The 19,498-nt window shown below is 39.8% G+C and overlaps 1 protein-coding gene and 1 long non-coding RNA gene across 2 annotated transcripts in view; both read left to right on the top strand.

Annotated features, from left to right (window-relative positions):
* The first annotated feature begins 1,022 nt into the window (after nucleotides 1-1,022).
* On the top strand, nucleotides 1,023-1,713 carry LOC310878700. The gene is made up of 2 exons (XR_014570914.1): nucleotides 1,023-1,080; nucleotides 1,163-1,713. It is a non-coding gene; the product is annotated as an uncharacterized lncRNA (long non-coding RNA).
* A 1,730-nt stretch (nucleotides 1,714-3,443) lies between these two features.
* Nucleotides 3,444-19,498, top strand: part of ric1 (RIC1 homolog, RAB6A GEF complex partner 1) — a 53,895-nt gene continuing 37,840 nt past the window's right edge. Inside the window, exons 1-2 of the mRNA XM_083794277.1 lie at nucleotides 3,444-4,134; nucleotides 11,137-11,244. Of these exons, the coding sequence (XP_083650403.1) occupies nucleotides 3,994-4,134; nucleotides 11,137-11,244 (249 nt within the window). The 5' untranslated portion in view covers nucleotides 3,444-3,993. The remainder of the gene's footprint in view (nucleotides 4,135-11,136; nucleotides 11,245-19,498) is intronic.

Raw genomic sequence — 19,498 nt, 5'->3', positions numbered from 1 at the left:
CTTCCAGCTATTTCTGGAGTAATGAATCAAACTTAGATTTTGAAATGCCATACACGTCAGCATGATTCTGATTCTTAGATGCTTGTTACTACGGTACTACCTAAAGGGTTATTAATATTAATAAGGACCCAGGGTCCCAGACTGAGAGGAATTTCCCATAGGAATTTCCACAGTAGCATTGAGCTAATGGGCAGTAAAGCAGTGACTTAGTGAACTCTGCTGGCTGAAATGTGCCATTAGTACCGGACACGTTTGTGTTTTGTCCATGACAGCCAATGCAAGTCTCCTGCCAGCCACTCTGTCCTTCAATTAACAGGTTGACTAGGATCAACCATCCCTCAGATGTTTCATAGATCAACAGGGAACAGCTTAGAGTTAGCTATAGGATACCACTAACTAACTGTCATTGGGAATTATGCTGTGACTAATTTTCTCAGGTAAGTAGCCTACAACATTATTGTAGATACATTTGTAGGCTAGTTGTTAAACAAGGTTTAGTAAACTGGGAAAACTGATATTGTTTTTGTCTGTTGCATTTTGAGTTATATTACGAGCTATGTTGCTGTTAATGATTAATAACACTTTAATCATTGCAAAACTAGAATATAAAACAATAAAAAAATACGAAAACACATTATAGTATACATGACACCAGACGTGTTAAATAGGCTATATATAAAATTAAACTCACCCTTGTAAAATATAACAATAACAATTACCAAGACATATTCATACATTTTCTAACCCTTAAAATATTCTTAATACTGTAAGGCTAAAGGCAGCTATATTTGGTTTCAGGTTTTGTTACAAATGCAATGCTGTAAACCAGATAGGGGTAGTATTGTGTTACTTCACGTTTGACAGCAACACAAGAAGATGCAGTAAAGTCCGACTCCTCAGGCATAATTTACCAATTTGTACCAAACTGAACACACAGGACTACATTGTATACAGCTACTGTATAAGGTGAATAACTGAAATTATCTTCATCAGCGCTGTCCAATGTAGCTGACTGGATAGTGTCTTGCTGTGGGTCCTCAAAGAAGGACAGCTCAACAGCAGGATGACTGTCCAAGAAGGGTAGGCCACTGTGGGGCTTATGTTTATAATGCCAATCCAGAGGATTCTCTTGTGTTTGAATTGACTTGTCTTCTTTTTGCAGGAGAAAATGTGTGGACAGTCTCTAATGAAGAAATGCAATCCAATCACAACTTTACCAGCCCCATCATTCCTAAATCCATCTCGACATGATAAGCGAACGAGTTGCACTCATGATTTCTCCACTTTGTAACTGGCTGTTTGAAATATAGAATGTGTACTTGTAATAATGATGACTTATCTATAAAGTCCTTTTTGAGGATTTGGATACTGTCTGATGACTTACGTGCATAGGATTATTTGTAATTAAATTATGTTCATAGGGAAAGTTTAAATCAGCTGATTCTCAGTCACATATCCATTTTAAAGGTAAATCAAAAGAAACACAATGTAATGATATATAATATATTTTTGCCCATAATATGGTAACAAGTCAAGCTACATGCATTGTTGCCTTCATTACAACTATGTAAAATTCACTAATTAATGGGAACTTATATTGTAATTTGCCATTTATTAACGTTAATCAATGGCAAAAAAAGATATATATGACAGGTATAATTGATTTAAAATACAATTTACTTGACTTTAATTAATAAAATGTACACACATGGATATAGCTGGTCTGTTCATTTTTAATGTTATTTGTTGAGCATAATATAGTGATGCATTTTACCTCTGTTTATCAGTCAGCTATACTACTGCTTCTGAAGAAGGAATTTAATACCCAGCTGTTGTGCCGATGCAATGAATGATTTATCAGCAACAGAATTGATAGGAACCTTGTGCTTCAGATAAGTGATAAAATTACAAGATGTATTCATTTTGACTTATGTTCAAGAAGTTTTCACAATAGTGATGATGCAACAGCTTACCAAATAGGATAAGTCAAAACCTTTTATTGTTTGTGTGCATGCCACGTTTAGCTGATGCCATATGACCCCCATTTTTATTCAAAGCTAAATCAACAGCATTGTACAGAACAGACCCTTAATCCCACACAAACATATTTCCGTCCCCTAATTATTAACAAACGATTATAGCAATAATATAACAAAAAGAAAAGCTAATAAAAATATGACACTGAATAGTAACTACTCAAAAGACTTAAAGTGTGATGGATCTGAAGTCTGTCAGCCATGAGAACCACTTTTAATGTTCCTTTTACATATAATGACTAGATGAATAACTGGGACATGGAGCTCACCAGACAGCAACTTTACTCAAAGGGTTACTGCTGATCTACTTGATATGAAATGTAGTTTTAGTTTATTGTCACCAGTTTACACCAGTTAAAGCAGTGGGTGAAATTATTTAGTAAAAAGTACTGTGCAAAAAGTATAAAGCTTTACTGTATACAGGCACCGAAATTGTACTGTAGTATTGAAAGTGATGAATGTGATATGTGATGAAACATTGAAATGAACCATTTTCTATTGGCAAAATAAAAATCAAATATATGAAGATGTATGTATACACTCAGATATACAAATGTTTAGCATTTCTAAATTATATCAAGCCTGACTGCCTGAGAACACCATTCAGAACATCCATTGATTTCAATGGAGAAGTGGCGCCATGGCCATGTTATATTTGATCCAAAGTGCTTCACAAAGTACGTCACATCCACACGGCCCGAGGCAACCTCGCAAGGCAGCAACTGCATAGCCCTGGGGGTGCTTCCAGGGATGCTTCCACATAATGCCAGGAGGAGGAGGAGGATCGAACCGGTTCCATTCCAATGTGGCTGCTCTATGTCCTGCCATCCAGCTGCACAGTCTACCTGTATGTGGCATATATAGAATCAAGGTTTATTTGTTACTACTCATACATGTATGTATGTGAGGTTCTAAAAACCTACTAAGCTACAACATATAATGAAAAATAATCATTACACAGTTAGGGCTCAGGGGTAGAGTGACCATTCGAATCCGACATGTCCTTGAGCAAGACTCTGCAAGACACCCTTTCCCCCACCCTTTCTTTAACTGTATATATGATGATTTCCTGTTTTTCATAGAAGTGTATACTTGTATGTCTTTAAATGTTCAGATGAATTGAAAATGGAGGACCCTGGTGTAAACAAGTCTTAGTGACTTTCATGGTTTAATTAATTCTAGCAGTTTTTGTATTGACTTGTGCTTTAGTTTGAAATGTACCCATTGATTCTATACTGTGAATAAAATGTCTTTCAATCAATCTACCAGTACTGTTGACACTACATTGCTCAGTAGTCAGTCACCAGTAGATGTCAGCAACGAGCTATGATTTGGCTTCAAACTAACAGTAAAATGACGTCGGAAGTCAACATCTCGTTCGACGCAGAACTTCTCCGGGATTAGCCAATCAGATTTGAGCCAGTCAGACATGGTAAAGATGGCGTCTGTGAGAGACACAGGAGAGAAAACAGAGTCCTTTACCGTTATTAAAAACAAACGCTGTTATTTTCTTTGTTTGTAGAACTGATACAACAACAACACCACCGGGAATTATTCGACCAACCGGTTCGTTTCATGACGCATTTTCGCTCTGTGTTCGTTTTAGTAGATCCTTGCGAGCTTTGTTTTCAGGCTTATTATATAGCCCCGTCCCTTGGACAGCTCATCGGCTAGAAGTTGGCAAGGGAATGCTAGCTTCTTGGCTAGCATCGTAGCTCAGTAGCTTGGGTCTCTTTCCTATAGGCGTTCATGGATTGATAGCTGGACCACCAAGTGTCGACATAGGACCGCACATCCCCTGCTTTGTTTGTTTTTGTTTCAACACGACGGCACGCGCTTTCATGAACCGCACGGACTGAAAGCACCGTTTGTTTTGTTTACGGACCTCTGCTCAGCGCCTGGCATTGCGACACTATCTCCAGTGTCGATGTGGATCATTCAGTGACTACTGTCCGTCATGTATTTTCTAACCGGCTGGCCCCGGAGGCTGCTGTGTCCCCTGCGGAGTGAGGAGGAGCCCTTCCACGTCCAGCCGAGCTCCCACAGGTTCTACTTCGCCGTGTTGTCAGAGACTCAGCTCAGCGTCTGGTTCAGTCGGGTAAGCAGCTGTTTGTGTACAGAGAGAGAGAGAGAGAGAGACCCCCGGATAGGAGGGATGATTCTCGTTGGGTGGAATATGTGGCGTTACACACTACAATCCTCACTGTAGTTTTATCTAGTTAGTGTTAATAATACAGTTACGTTACGGATTGTAGCTTTCATTTAACTGGAAGTTTGTATGTACCAAAACATATTTTCTACACTGGCAGTGGCAGAGACAGTTACAAATGGATACATGAACACTGATTGTACTGTAAAACGTGAGAGTGAGTGTCAGTCAGTCACTCACTCACTACTGTATATAATACTGCTGCTTTTATTGCTGCAGCGTTGTTTTTTAACTAGCCCCGATACGTTTCTCAGTCCCTACGCTCATTCTGTAGGGACTGAGGGAACGTATCGGGGCTATTTTATAACATGCAATCGCTGCTTTCCTGGCTAGTGGCTAAGTGGCTATCCATGGATTCCACGCATAGACACGTCTTGGTAGTTGGTACTTGTATTACCCCCCTTCCCCTCCCCATCAACATGAAGGCTGTTTTGCATTGTAGTTTTTTGAGCATCCGTATTCGTGTGTCACAACATAGCTCGTTACACCGGATTGGAATACCTACTATAGTAATAGTATGCACTATGTAATCTACTAATCTTCATTTCTTAACCAGCCTTATTCCCCACTTTTATTTTTTTACATAATGGTTTAAGTGTGCGAGGTGAATTCTCGCAGACTTGAGTAGTAAACAAATGTCAATTTATCTGATCATCACTTTTTAATTAATAGATGCGTCAAGTCTGCATCTATTAATTAAAGTTAAAGTTTTGTCATTTATTTGAACAGGGCACTGTTTGGTTCTCTGATGTGGCGTGTGTTGGGGGTCACAAGTGTGACAACTAGCAGGCATTCTCTCATTTCTCTGTCTGAAGATGGACCCAAAATGTAATTTGTTTTGTGTGAAATGTTACTGGATGCCAATAGAATAGGCGAATCAACATCTTGCTTGGGAAAATGGCCTTCTCAGGAATGTGGAGGGAATCACCTCCATCTCTCTTTCTCTCTCTCTTTCTCTCTCTCTTACACACACACACACACACACACACACACACACACACACACACACACACACACACACACACACACACACACACACTTCACTGCTGCACAGCACAGATCGTAAACACTAGACTATATAACTAGACTAGACGGTCTGTCTGTCTCCAAACAAGTACATGAAAGCCTTTTTATTTGCACTTTGTATTCTATTATTTTGACAAAAGAATGATGGCCTGGCTCAACAATGTTCAGAATTATTGTTCACCCAGTAAACCTGGCGAGTGTGAGTGATAGCCATGCTGAATACTCGGCTACCTTCCTCAGTTATAGTTTCACTTTCACCATACAGTACAGTACACATTGTGTCAGTGGAGAAGCTCCTTCTTTCGTGCCTTCATCATGATTATCAGCCATCATCTCCCCCAAGGTATTTTGTCTTCTTTATAATCCCATCTCTCCCCGAGCAGCCCAGCACTGGCAGGGCCATTTCAGTGGAGGTGCTATCACTAATCCGTGTAACACAGCAGCTTAGCCTTGTAGCCATTCAGCTCTGTCACCGTGCCACCCAGACACGGCTGTCTGAATGGATTGGAAACTGCAGAGGATGTATAAGGAATGGAGCCATATTGTGTGTTTCTGTGTGTGTAATATTTCCAAATACATGATGTGACTGTCATTTGTGTGCATGGCATGCATGTACAGTATGTGTGTGGCATGTATGTACGTAATCCTTCTGCTCTCATGGGAGAGCGGTTAAGTTATTATTACACTGAGCCTGTGAATGTAGGTAGGCCTAGTTGTTACATAGTATGGGAAATGAGGGAGGAGGGGTCAAGACAGTTTCCCCCATGCATGCATTCCCAGTTTGAGCTCCGTTGAAATGTGAGTCTTCTAGGTCATATGGGGTAACGTGCTTAGATCTGTCATCTACATACAGAGTGAGTTTGCTCTGGTCAATAATTCTACTAGTGCCTGTGTAGATCTATATTTTACTGCCTATTTGCAGGGTTCAGTGATTGAGATTTCTGAAAGGATATCAAAAAGGCCATGTTAAAACATACAGTATTGTGTATTTCAGGAAACAAGTACATGACACCAATAGCGGAAATAGTTGATGTACAACAAGTTTACAACAAGTTACGAAGTGACGTGTTGTAAGCTTGTAGATTTGCTATTTCCGCTATGTATGAAAAATGTTTGGAAATGTATGGATTTTTTTAAACATGGAAACAAATAATTGTGATTATCTCAAATAATTGGAATTAGGCGATTATGTAATAATTGCGACAGGCCACCAAGCTGCCTGTGAGCTACTTCCAGAGCAGGCAGAAGTAGCTCCCAGAAACAATTACAATACTATTGTGAGAATGTTACAAAAAACAAATTGCAATATTATATACACTACTTGTCTCGATTCTGCATAATTTATGTCTGGGAACAATAATGTCAGGGAGCAATAATACTGCTGCACAAACCAGACATGGGCAGTAGGCAGGCTCTAGGACAAACTAGAAAAAGTGCCCTTCTGGGCACAGGTCTCCACCAGGATAGGAATGTAGGACATTGCAGCTTGCCTTCATCTGGTGGTTGGATAAAAGGGCAACAAAAGTAAATAATATAACATCTAACAGTATATTAATAATGCTTAGTAATGTTATAAAGATGAATGGCATGCATTATACAAATGGCATAGACAAAGGTACGTCATTGTAATGGCAAAACAGTGACCTTGCTACATAGTCTATTCACAATTAGTCCATGAAAGTTTAGGATACAAATAAACTGTTTGCTGTTTTATAATAAAGGCATTCATATTAGGATAGGAACATTGCCTTATTATTGTGTGAATAACACAATATACATGAGTATAAAGATTGAAACTCCCAACAGTTACAAAAGGCAATGGCAAGTCAATGAAAAGTTTGTATACAATTAAATGTGCGTGCACAATTTCACGGAAATCACGCGATGTGTTCATGATTTGCAGCATTTTGTTTGAAACTGAGCACTCCTGTGAACTTTGGAAGCCAATCTTAACCAATCAGGATGGAGTCTGAGAAATCTGAAAGACCCATTTCGTTGAATGGCCCTAGAGAGACTGTGTACCAATTTGCGCGATGTTTGGACAAAATCTGTAGGTGTACTGTGCAAAAACTTGTTTTGCACAAAGCGGCCTCCTGGTGGCGCTATAACAGGCCGTTCTGGAAAGTTTGGGGCAGAGGTTCATCGTTGGCATCCAGGGAGTGTGTGTGCAAAATTTGGCATCGACCGGGTTAACGGTGCCGGAGATTAGCTGCTCACGGACACACACACACACACACACACACGGACGGACGGACGGACGGACGGACGGACGGACGGACGGACGGACGGACGGAGTGCAAAACATACTCTCCCCCATGCCTTCGGCCTGGTGGAGACAATTACATAAATGTCAATTATGATTGAGCCACTGTTTTCGCACCCAGGCCGACCAGAGAGCATCCCACAAACTATTAAGTTATACTTTTCAGAACAACAACCACACAGTGGTTTTCAGTAGAGAAGAATGCATGAATAAAAGCTAGTAATAAAGAAAATAACATTAAAATATATTGCACAACAATTACAATAAGAATATCGCGTAAATTAGGCAAATGTACGTAATTATCTACTGTATGCTATCAGTACATAATTTATTTGTATTTATTGGCCACATGTTACAGAAAAAAATTGGTTTTTTTAATTTGATTTATGCTCAGAATTATTGTCTTATTTGATTTCAATACTTTTATACAAATAACTCATTTTATATATTGACCTGATGTTGGATAGGACATTGTGGAGGCCAGCGATCCAGGAATCCCGAGTTGGTGTTGGGCTGTTGGCTAGACCTCACTTTCGCAGCAACAGTAACTACTATATATTGACCTGGTGCTTTTGGTCTAATGGCCATGAAATACGATTGAGTGGCAGTTATATCAGTGGCAGGTCTTATAATATGAAATGAAACATCATCTAGACTAAACTAAGTGGATTGCACTACTCTGTGAGATAAAGATCCCTGCATAAAGATCATTCTTTCAACCTGGTGTCCATATTTTGGGTATGTCAGTCATTATAGATGAACATTTTCGAATCTAAAAAAAAAGTCGATCTACAAGCTCACGTCGCATTGCAACAAATTTGTCGTGAACTTGTAGATTGGCTATTCTCGTAACATGAATTGGTCCTCACTAATGCTCATTATTATAACATGGCACCATTTCTGTCTATTCACTCTGTGTCTCTGCAAGGCGGGTATGCGGATAGTACCTAGCTGCAGGTTTGGTCATATAGCAGTGATTACTATCTGAATATAACCCACTATTATTTAAGCCTTACACACACACATACACACACACACACACACACACACACACACACAGATGCAAATAATCAAATCATACCTGGTGAATTGATTTGAATTGTGAGGGCAGTGCCAATGCACACCTAATAGTACTAACTAGACTTACTGGTGCACAGTTTTCCTTGGCACCATCAAGTTTTAATTGTATGAAACCGATACTGTGGGGTGCAATTACTGGAGCTGGTGTAAAATTACAGTGATAGAGGGTAAGAGAAGAGATAAATATAAGATGGCTTGAGTTGCAGCATGGGATCATGCTCTTTCACAAGTATGTCCTAGTTTTCATGCTAAACCTATAGTTTGCTTTTCCTTTCCTGAAATTGAAAGAATAACCATTTGACAATGAACTTATTGTGCTTTTCATGGGTACTTCCTTTCCTGCAGACGAAATAAGTAATAGATTCTGGAAAATCAATATAGGTACTTTAACACATTATTACTATTTGTCATGGGCTATTTTAATTGATTGTTGTGGACTTTTGAGGTTGTGGACTAGTGTGGAGTGTACTTTTCTTGTCTTGCAGTGTGCACAGACTGCACACCACAGCCCACAGTTTCTGGTGTGTTGGAAAAATGGTAATCCTAAAATGGCTAATAGTTCTGTGAAATATTATACCAACACTAAATGACTGCTGCAGGGCTCACCCTATAAAAAACATACCACAAATATTTAGGCTGTACTGCTCAACACAAAGCAGTGATTGGCAATAAATGTTTTCTTTCTAATTATTTAATATTAAGTGTCAACTAAACAAATCCTAGTTTATTTGATGCTGTCTTTGCTAGAGCACTGTTTCCATAACGGTGGGTTGGGACCCATTTGTGGGTCGCTGATAAATGTCTGTGGGTCACGAGTGAATGTTCCGTTGCTTTATGTTTAGCCTCGGTACCCAGGCTCATTTTATGCGCGCTCAGATTGGTGAACCAATAGTTTCCAGCGGCTGTTTTCGCCAGCACCCACCTCTAGACCAGAAAGCACACAGGCTGGGGCAGAGTCGGCAGACTACTTTTTGTTTCCTAAATTTTGTCAATAATTATTATTTTAAGATTTTCTAAAGGTTAGCCTGGCTCCAGGCCTGAATCGCTACCATTAAAAAAGTGACAGACTGAGGTCCTAGGTCCTTTCTCTTTTGGGTCAAAAGCTAAAAAGTTGCATTTGTCTGTCACCTTGAAGATTCACATACTTACATACATACACATGTTGTGATTCCGGCACAAAGTGCCAGTGAAATTCTTATATGCTAGTTTCATTGGACATATCCTACACATGCAAAATTTCAATCTTCTTTTAAATCAACAACATACTCACACCCAAACGTTGCTCTTTTTTGTGAACCAACGAACCAACATTGTGTGCATTCAATTCACTGGAAAGTGGATCCACAATGGCATGTTGCTGACCAGCAAATCAGTGTAACAGGCATTCATGCAAATGCACCATTCACATATTTGTGCTTGTTAAAAGCAATGTTGTATTAAAGGACAACTTTAGTTTTTTTCAACCAAGGTTCAAGTTTTAGGTTGTTATTAGAGAAAGTAAAAGATGAGTGTTAATTGTTTTTCATTTGCTGCTTTCTTTCGTTTTAGGGATTTTAGCTCTTTTTGACGGGGGCGGGGGCATTCGAGCATGTGGGCTAAATATGTATTTTTTCACAACATTTTATGGTGATTTATTATTTTATTATTTACTATAGTCCTAACAAACCCCAGGAAATTACATCTGGCCACAAAATATCACAGGATCTACTGAATGTAAAGGAGGCCTACTGGGGGAAGGCTTATACTGTGTGTGTATACTGTAGGCTCAATATGTCAGTTTGTCACATTCAATAGATCTTGTGATCTTTGTGGCCAGATGTAATTTCTTGGGGTCTAGTAGGACTATAGTAAATAAAATAAAATTAAATCGCCATAACATTTTGTGAAAAAATACATATTTAGCCCCATGCTCGAATGCCCCCGCCCCCCTTGTCAAAAATAGCTAAAATCCCTAAAACGAAAGAAAGCATCAAATGAAAAAAAAAATAACACTCACCTTTTAGTTTCTCAAAGGACAACTTTAGTTTTTTTCAACCAAGGGTTCATGTTTTAGGTTGTTATTAAAGACATAAATTTAAATATATTTAACAAAGTAATATCTCAAATTCTCAATGAAATCTATTTTGTATATACACTATATTAATTGTTTACATGATGAGTATTTAAATAGTAAATGTTTAGTAGGAGCCGTTTAACTGTTCAGTAGCCATAGACATTAGACATTCCTTCGATAGATCACAATTTGCCAGCTGATGGCAAGACACAGAAAATCAAGGATTTGTCTTGCTTTTTGTCTTGATTTGATTTGTCAAACTGTAGCTGTCACACCTAATCTTCATTTGACATGCGGTTAACAAACATGTAATTGGAATGTACACCCCTGTACATAATGTATGGAATGGAGTCTCCATTGAAGCATATGTCCTCTTAATTTATGTGTGAGATGAGTGGTTATTCTTTATGTAGTTGCAATACATTAAAATTGTGTACATTTAAATGATGTATTTATTTTTCTCCCACAGCCCAGTGTCCTGATTGTCAGCTATATTGAGTCTGCAAAAGCTGCAGCACAGTTTGGTTTCTACCAGCAAGCAGAATGGAAACCAGATGACTCCATGATAGCTGTGGCGGTGAGTACCGGTACACCATTCTTTTGTCTTGCTGTGCGCCACAAACTTTGATTTCTGCTCATCTTTACGCTCATGCTTTTTTCCTACTCCTACCTACTACTTTTTTCTCTGCTGATTATCATGGAACTCATGTCTTGACTAAGCCCTATATTCTTTGTCTATCCTACAGCAAATTGTGAAAATAGCTTATTTACAATCTAGAAATGCATTCCATTGGTTGTAGATGTGTTATTTCCGTTATTGTTTTATACAAAAATATGAACATTGATTAAACAATGGTTTGTGACCACTGTGGCAACTGGCAAAGGCCAATTGAGTCTGTGACTTCGGTCATATTCACACCAGAAAGCTTTACTGCGATTTAAAATGAATCCTGCTGCACATTGTCGGAAAGTGCGCTTCGAGTGGCAGTTGTGAAGGCTCAATCGAATCCTAATGCGCACCAAAGAACCACATTCTACTCTGCCAAAAAACTGGCTTTTTACTTCGCTTCAAAACGCAGCAGAGTGCGGATCACCACAGGTGTGAATGCAATCGCATTAAACATAGGGAGTGAATGTACCATTGTGGGATGAAGAAGTTGGTATTTGGCACACGAGAAGGAAAGAGAAGGCATTATTACGCAGCGACACGTAATGATGTCCCATGGACACACGTGGTCTAATGAAGAGATAGAAACATTTGCATTGAGTCTACCGAAGTATTAGGTGTGAATGTGACCTTAATGTCTGGGAAAATTAGGTGTACGTTCTTTGTGGCCTAGGATAGATATGGATTTCAGGCTCCAATTTCACTATTATCTGCAGCTTAGCAGCAGTTTAGCAGCAATAACAACTTATTTTTTGTAGTTTGTAGAAACCAGTTATCCATGGACCATTATTATGAGTATTATTCAGTTCGGGGTGAACTATCTTTGCTTAATGATCTAACTCAGTAGTTCCTAAACAGTGCACTGGTAAACTGTCAGACAAGTGCACACTTGTCCCTCAAGGTTTCTGTATATTGGAGTGGCACCAAGTACTAATGTCTGAAAAAATACCGGCTATAAATGTAAATAACAAAACATTGTACACAGTGGGGGAAAAAAATGTAACACCCAACATGTAAGTTACATGTCCACAAATAATATATAGTAGCTGTCCGGAAGAAACTCAACTCCACCCGTTTAGCCATCTATTATTATTTTTTCATAAATCAGCGCCAACACCCTTTATGTCTGTGTAAAAAAATTGTGAACCAATGAATATATTAATATTTAAAAAGTTTTTTCATTTCCTGAATAACGAACATTTTGGAGCTATAGTGGTTTCTTCCAGACAGCAGACATATAAAGAATGCTCTCTTCCCCATTGACATGTGCTTTTATGAGGGTGAAATGAAATCACAGTAATGGCTGAACCGTACCTTGTATTGCAAGTTACATCTGGTGTCACAGCTGTGGATGATCTAACCTGTGGATGATCTAACCTGTGTACCAAACGTAAAATGTTATTGGCATTGTATCAAGTATGCATGTTTCTGAGTATGCATTGCATCCTAAGAGACTGCATTGATGCGTCATTCAGGGGGATTCAATCACACCTGTGTATGTGTATAAATGTTATTTTTCATAGCTTTTATGCCTTTTATTGATACTAGCCTTGCCGAGCCATGAGGCCAGGAGCCTATCTCCTGTTTCTGTAGCGTGAGGCAGCTTAATGTACAAGTACACCCCCTGGACATGACGCTAGTATGTCGCAGGGACTTACTCCCAATCCAACCCTTGATGCTGAGTGTCAAGCAGGGAGGCATTGGGTCCCATTTTTAGAGTCTTTGGTATGACCCGGCCGGGGATTGAACCCCAACCTCCCAGTCTCAGAGCGGACACTCTAACCACAAGGCCACTGAGCTGGTGCCTTTTATTGATAGGACAGTAAAAATGGTGAGAGAAATGGGTCGGGACTCGAGCCCGTGACACGCTGCCAGGCCGGCATTGCACCCTAAGGTGCCTGGACCACCACGCCGGCGGTGTGTATATCTACGTCCGTCTGATTTGGGCCAGTTGACAGATGCTGTGCCTGCTTCTCCAAAAGTTGAAGCAGATGATGAAAATGGAATGTTGGTGGCTAGACTGAACCTGAACCTGTCATAACCTATAGGGGACATTATTGTTGGCTGCGAGTATGACTATGATGGATACAAATTGACCTAGCAGTGTCTCTAAAATGTTATTACTTCTTTATCTGCAAGAACTGAAGCATTTATTTATAATGTATCTAAATTTATTGTACCACCAAAATAACTCGTCTTCGATAAAGACCCATTGTCAGGTCAGTCGGGTAATAATTATGTGATATTGACTTGAGTTCAGCTCCCAGAACCAGCTCCATTTGACCCCATGTCTCTTAATAATTCAAATTGTGAATAGTCAGTCAGTACCCAAGCTGAGTGAGTGAAGGAAGTTTCTCATTGAGTGGCAAGTGGCTGAGACGAGTCAGCATACCACTAGCCATGTGAACAACACATTTTTGGAATATTGTATTTTAGTTTTTTATAAAAGAAATATCTTGAGTAACCACTTTTTCCATGTACAAAATAGCTAATGTACAAGCTAATGATGTGATGATCATATCTCCACTCTGGCCTTGGAATGCCTTGTGCCAATTTCCAATATCCCAAATCTCAGCCACTCGCTCATTCACACTTGGTCAATGGTGGTGTTACGATGAAATTGGTGACCTGCCAAAATATGTGACCATCTTGTGGATTTCAAATACTTTAAATACGTGGCCTAAATACTGCTAGGTTAACCTCGGCTAATAAACAAACCTAAATTCTTCACGTTCGGACACTGTTGTGTGATATCTACATGATTGTCACATATTTCAGCAGGTCACCAATTTCAAACTGCAAACTTGAGGAATTTGCCGTTTGCACATAGACAGCGATTTTCGCTGCTTTTTTGCGTCACACAAAACTTCCTTGCACACTGAGTGCGATGCGTATCATTTATATTCGTAGCAATGCTTTGGCAGAACGAAATGGAGTGGACTAGCTGTCTTTATCATAGCTAGACATTGTCTTTCACCCTTTGAACGGTGCTGTATCGTTCCAGACTAACATGATCTCCATTGAGAAGTTTTCCTGTTAATCATCTAGTTGAAGAGAAAGTACTATGAAAAGCCAGACTGGGTGACTGTGAAAATAGGCAGCAGCGCACGCAACACAATGATTATTGAATCAAGGTTGTTCATTATTAGAGAGAGAGAGAGAGATAATTAACTTATCTTCTCCAATTTTGAATGACATGTCATATAATTATCACAGGAATAATCTACACAGTGGGTCCCTGCTTCACTAGAAGTTGATTCGATGCATGCACCATGTTTTTCTATCTTTTGTGTGTAATATGGTAACAGTCAAATGGCCAACAACTCTTAAATAAATGTATAGGCTAATAAAGACTACTCAAGTAAAGAGATACATTAGATTGAATTCTTCATTCTCTCAACGAGGAAGCCAATAAAGCACTCCTTTCATTGACATTTCAAGATATGTTTGAGTTAATGAGGACATTCCCTGTGATAATTATGTCATATAGAGAGAATCTCTCGCTCTCTCCCATAACGAGCGACCTTGATCATTGTGTTGCGTGCACTGCTGCCTATTTTCACACCCAGTCGGGCATTTCATGAAGTACGTTCTCTTCTTCAACTAGATAGATTCTTCTCAGCGGAGATCATGTTGGTCAGGAAGGACACAGCACTGCTCAAAGGGTGAAAGACCATGTCTAGCTATGTGAAAGACAGCTGCAAAAACTGATCAAATCCAAAAACCTTTTATACGGATGCAATATTCGGCGGCAGTGTGCAAACGTGATTGATATGACCTAAGGTCGATAATATTTTGCCGTGCCCTGACTTTCACTCCGATATTATTCATCCTGAAAAACGTCTTTAACACTTCCATTCTGGAGTGAGTGTGAGTGAGCTATTGGCCGAGATTTGGGGTATTGGAATTCAGCTTTTGGGATCCCCTGTGTAGAAGTAGCTAATATGGCCTTTGCTGGAACTGTCACCTCCCGCTCTGGATATATGGTAGAAGATGGATAGAAGAATTATCTTTTAATAAGTTATTAAAAAAAGATTTGTTTGGTGCACCCTTAAATGATGGCACGCATGCACGCACACACACACACACACACACACACACACACACAGGATTGACTCCGTAGCATACAGCATCTGGGATGGAAAATAATTTAAAGTTGTGTATTTATATTGTGCATATGCACAAGCTTGCATACAGTCTGTGCTTTTAGCGTCCAAGCTGTTTTGCACAGCACCGCTTATTTATCTGGGTTTCATCATGTACCCACATTAGCTATTCTTTATCTCTGGTCTGCCCAGGCACTGTTGTGGTATTTATTTATCTGGTTCTTTATCTCTGGTCTTATTTATCTGGGTTTTATCATGTACCCACATTAGCTATTCTTTATCTCTGGTCTTATTTATCTGGGTTTCATCATGTACCCACATTAGCTATTCTTTATCTCTGGTCTGCCCAGGCACTGTTGTGGTATTTGGACATGAGCTAGCTAGGATTTGGTGTGGAAGAACAAGGCAAGTGTTTCTCCCAAAACACTTCTGTAGTCATTCTGCTGACACATCATGTGCTGGCCCAGAGTCTTCTACGCATGCACGCACAGACGCAAACACAGGCATGTGCAAAACATGTGCAAAGAATCCTTGGGAAGAGTTTTGAATATTGCCCTACACAACTTGTGAAGTGTTAAATAAATATGAAATTCCTGTTCTGGAAAATCTTCCTCGCTTAGAGCAGTCTATTGTGGAACCTGTATGGAGCATGTAAATGACTGGTGTAATTATTAGGCTTAGGTAATCAAAGAAATGTCAAAATAAAGGTTTGCCCCCAGGCTTTGAAAGTCGCCTTTTACTGTAAATTCAACCCGAAGACTTCAAGATAGAAGAAAGATGGGGTTAACCCCTTAAGTAAGACAGTATTATCTGGTCTTGAACTCTGCTTTGTGTAATCGATGAATGTAACTAAAAACGTCCTAGAAGATGCCTGGCCTCTATTCTTTCACTCTTTCTTTCTTTCCGTCCCTCCTTCCAGCTGTACCTCTCACAGTAAACTCAAGTACACATGAATGAATGCTATGAATGTGTCTGGGAATACACATAACTCGGACTGCGCTCCACCTCCAGGCATAACCAGCCGGGGTTCATTTGGCTATGGGCGAAAGGGGGCCAATCCATGCGATGCCTCTGCTTTTCATACCTCCCACTCTCTGGCATCTGCCAAAATCTGCCATTTGCCTAACTTTATGCATGTGCAAATTGCACCATTTTATTGGGAACTAAGGCGAATATAGAGGTTAATTGGTTGAGGAAATGTACCCCCTTCCCTCTGTTTTTCTTCTTTTTTTTTGGAGCCATGCACACAAGACACAACAGTGCAACAGGGAACAGGTGCATAAGTTATAAATACCAGAGAACGCATTCTCTCGCTCCCGAGGATCCATGTTGACACAGTTTGGTTCTGACGTGTTGAGACGTCCTGTGGGGATGTGCTTCCCCTTGCAACAGTGCAGCGTGTTTATAGAGCTCAAGCGTGCTGATTTGTGCAGTTCATCGCCCATTCACTACAAAGGCTAAACCAGATCTATCATTCTAGTGCAGTGCAGAACATCATTGCATAAGACGTTGGCCGCATGTGAACGTGGGCTGCAGCTGTAATTCAAAGGAAGCTTTCATGCACATGTAATCCTTTAGTCCCTGATAAGTCTGATATGCTTCCTATTTAACGATCCCTGATTTGCCCTGTGAGCAGTTTTTTTTCCTCCTTTCCTGACTTTAGATATTCATTTATTTTTTATAGATTATTTTTATTCTTAGTTCAATGGATTTTACGGTTTTGGGCCTCAAGCCCCCCTGTCACAGAGATTTTAGGGTTAGGGTTAGAGAAGGGTTCACAGAGAGAATACCTTGATTTCCAGAAATCGGTTGGCAAAATGATTAAATCCTGCAGAACATGAACAGTTTGTGGATTTGCGCTCGGCACTGATTTCTTGGCATTATTGACACTAGTGACATATCATGTCTAAATCAGGACATTTATAGACGAAGGATTGTTTCAATTTGTGGTTTGTGCACACATCTGCCTGGGTGACAGTAGACTGCTGGGCAAGCGTTGGCGTCAGATCAACATATGAAATGTCAGAACAGGTCTCCATATATGGAGATCTAAGGGTGGCAGCGGGGGCAGTGTCTTGAGTTGTTTGAGGGCCCAGGTAGAAGATTAAGGCCTGGGCCTTTATTATCTTCGGCCAGAACTCTAGTTTTCGCTGGCTGCCGGGCGCGGCTGAAAAAATAACTTTAGGGCAGGCCCGTCTAGAGTTTAAATGGACAGGTATCAGTCAAAAGGGAGACATCGAAAAGGAAGGATGGATGGGGAAGGATCAACATATGGGTCAACATGTATGTATGGACTAAATTGTAATCAGTCTATATCAAATTATAATGACACCTTTCTTACAATGTATTGTTTATTTACAGAAGCCTGGACGTAGATTTTTTCCTATTGTTTTCTTGTTTTTTTTTGTTTTACAGTTGCAGTGGTTTTCCACAGCTGTCTCTATGGCTAAATATTTGTTCATTGCCATGGTTTAAATATCTGTATTGTTTATTTGCAGCTTGCAAAGAAATGTATGACTGCTGTTTTCACTGTTTGTAAGTTGCTTGCCAGCCAACCAGTCAACCACGACTGTTTGACCATTGCCACTCTTTGGCCTCATAACCACAGAGGGTAAAACACAGATCACTTGAGCTGTTGTCTGAAAATCCTGCAGAATTTACATTCCAGAGACATAGCATGAGACAGGAGGCTGGTGTTGACCCTGTTCCCATACCTTGCTCCCATATACTGGGCTCAAAGCCTCAAACACACAGTGTATTTAGAGAATTTTAGAAGTGAACAACTGTTCTACTGCAAATGGAATACCAGTATTGCATTCACATTCTTTGCTTGATCCTTTTGTCCTTCTGTTTCTTTAAGTATGACTTGTTACATTTTGATAGTGACTCCTAACTCCTTGGATAATTAAGCTGTGGTAATTATGTTGATAAATATCCAGTCACGTTTTAATACCCAAGCCTTGTTTTGATAGCTACAGTATGTGTTCCTAATAGCTAGTATTTGTTCCAAAGAAAAAAATAACTTTATTATAACACTGGCCAGTATTCTATTTTCTAATATGATTGTGGAGACTTTGAGGGAATACGCTGCAATAAACTCAAAATTTTCCCAGGCAGTCCGTAGTTCTCACTGCAACTGCCAGCTGTTTTCCAGATGTTTGGTAGCTCACACCCACCCATCCTCCAAGCCCAGGGGCGAATGTAATCACCCTACTAAACCAAGGTTAACTTTGTCTTTAGAGGACGGGTGTTGTCTGTTTGTGCATGTGTGTGAGTTTAAGGTGTTGCTTGTGTGGCAGGAGCTAAGAGAGAATGTCCATCTGACACTTTGACCCCAAACGAGATCTCTCCAGAACCACTGGCTGATTTATCATGGATTTGGCTTTTGCACCTATTTATGACTTTATATCTGCCATGTGTGATGGATGGGAACAAGCAATAAAAAAGGTCATACGTGATGGGTCAACTGCTGTATCTTACATAGAGGTTCAAAAGGCTAAAGTTTGAACATGCACTGAAGTGTTCATGCAGCATGGCCTCTGGGTGCTGCTAACAGGGCTTTAGACTTGCAGTCTTATTTGCATTCTTAAGCATTTAAACTTAAATTTAAAACTTTATTTAATTTTTATTTGTTTTGTTGTCTTGTTCCTGTTCTGTTTTTAGACTCTCATTGTGCAACCTTAGCCCCACTAAAGGCATGAGAAATGGGAACTCAAGAAGTACATTTTTCATCATAGACCAGTCATTCTATGGTGGTTGTGTTGGAGACTGAATTATTAAGTAGCTTTATAGATGAAAGTCCATTGGTACCTTTGCAAGGTCTGGTTCACCACTCTTACTGTAGGATTAACATTTATATCTGGTGTTGTAGTAGATATATTTCAGGTTTGAATGGTTCAATCATAAGTATAGATCAGCTATTCTATCATTGCATAGTATGTATAGTATACATATGCATAGCCCTGTGTCCTTCCCAGATCTCTGTGGTATCGGGGATTGAGGGGTATCCTTTGTTTTTGCCTCTGCAGGCACCTATAGAAACATAGCCTGGGAGGCAT

Source organism: Protomyctophum parallelum, assembly GCF_964188405.1.
Source record: "Protomyctophum parallelum genome assembly, chromosome: 21".
In the NCBI taxonomy this organism is placed as follows: domain Eukaryota; kingdom Metazoa; phylum Chordata; class Actinopteri; order Myctophiformes; family Myctophidae; genus Protomyctophum; species Protomyctophum parallelum.
This window is presented reverse-complemented; position numbering and strand designations above follow the sequence as displayed.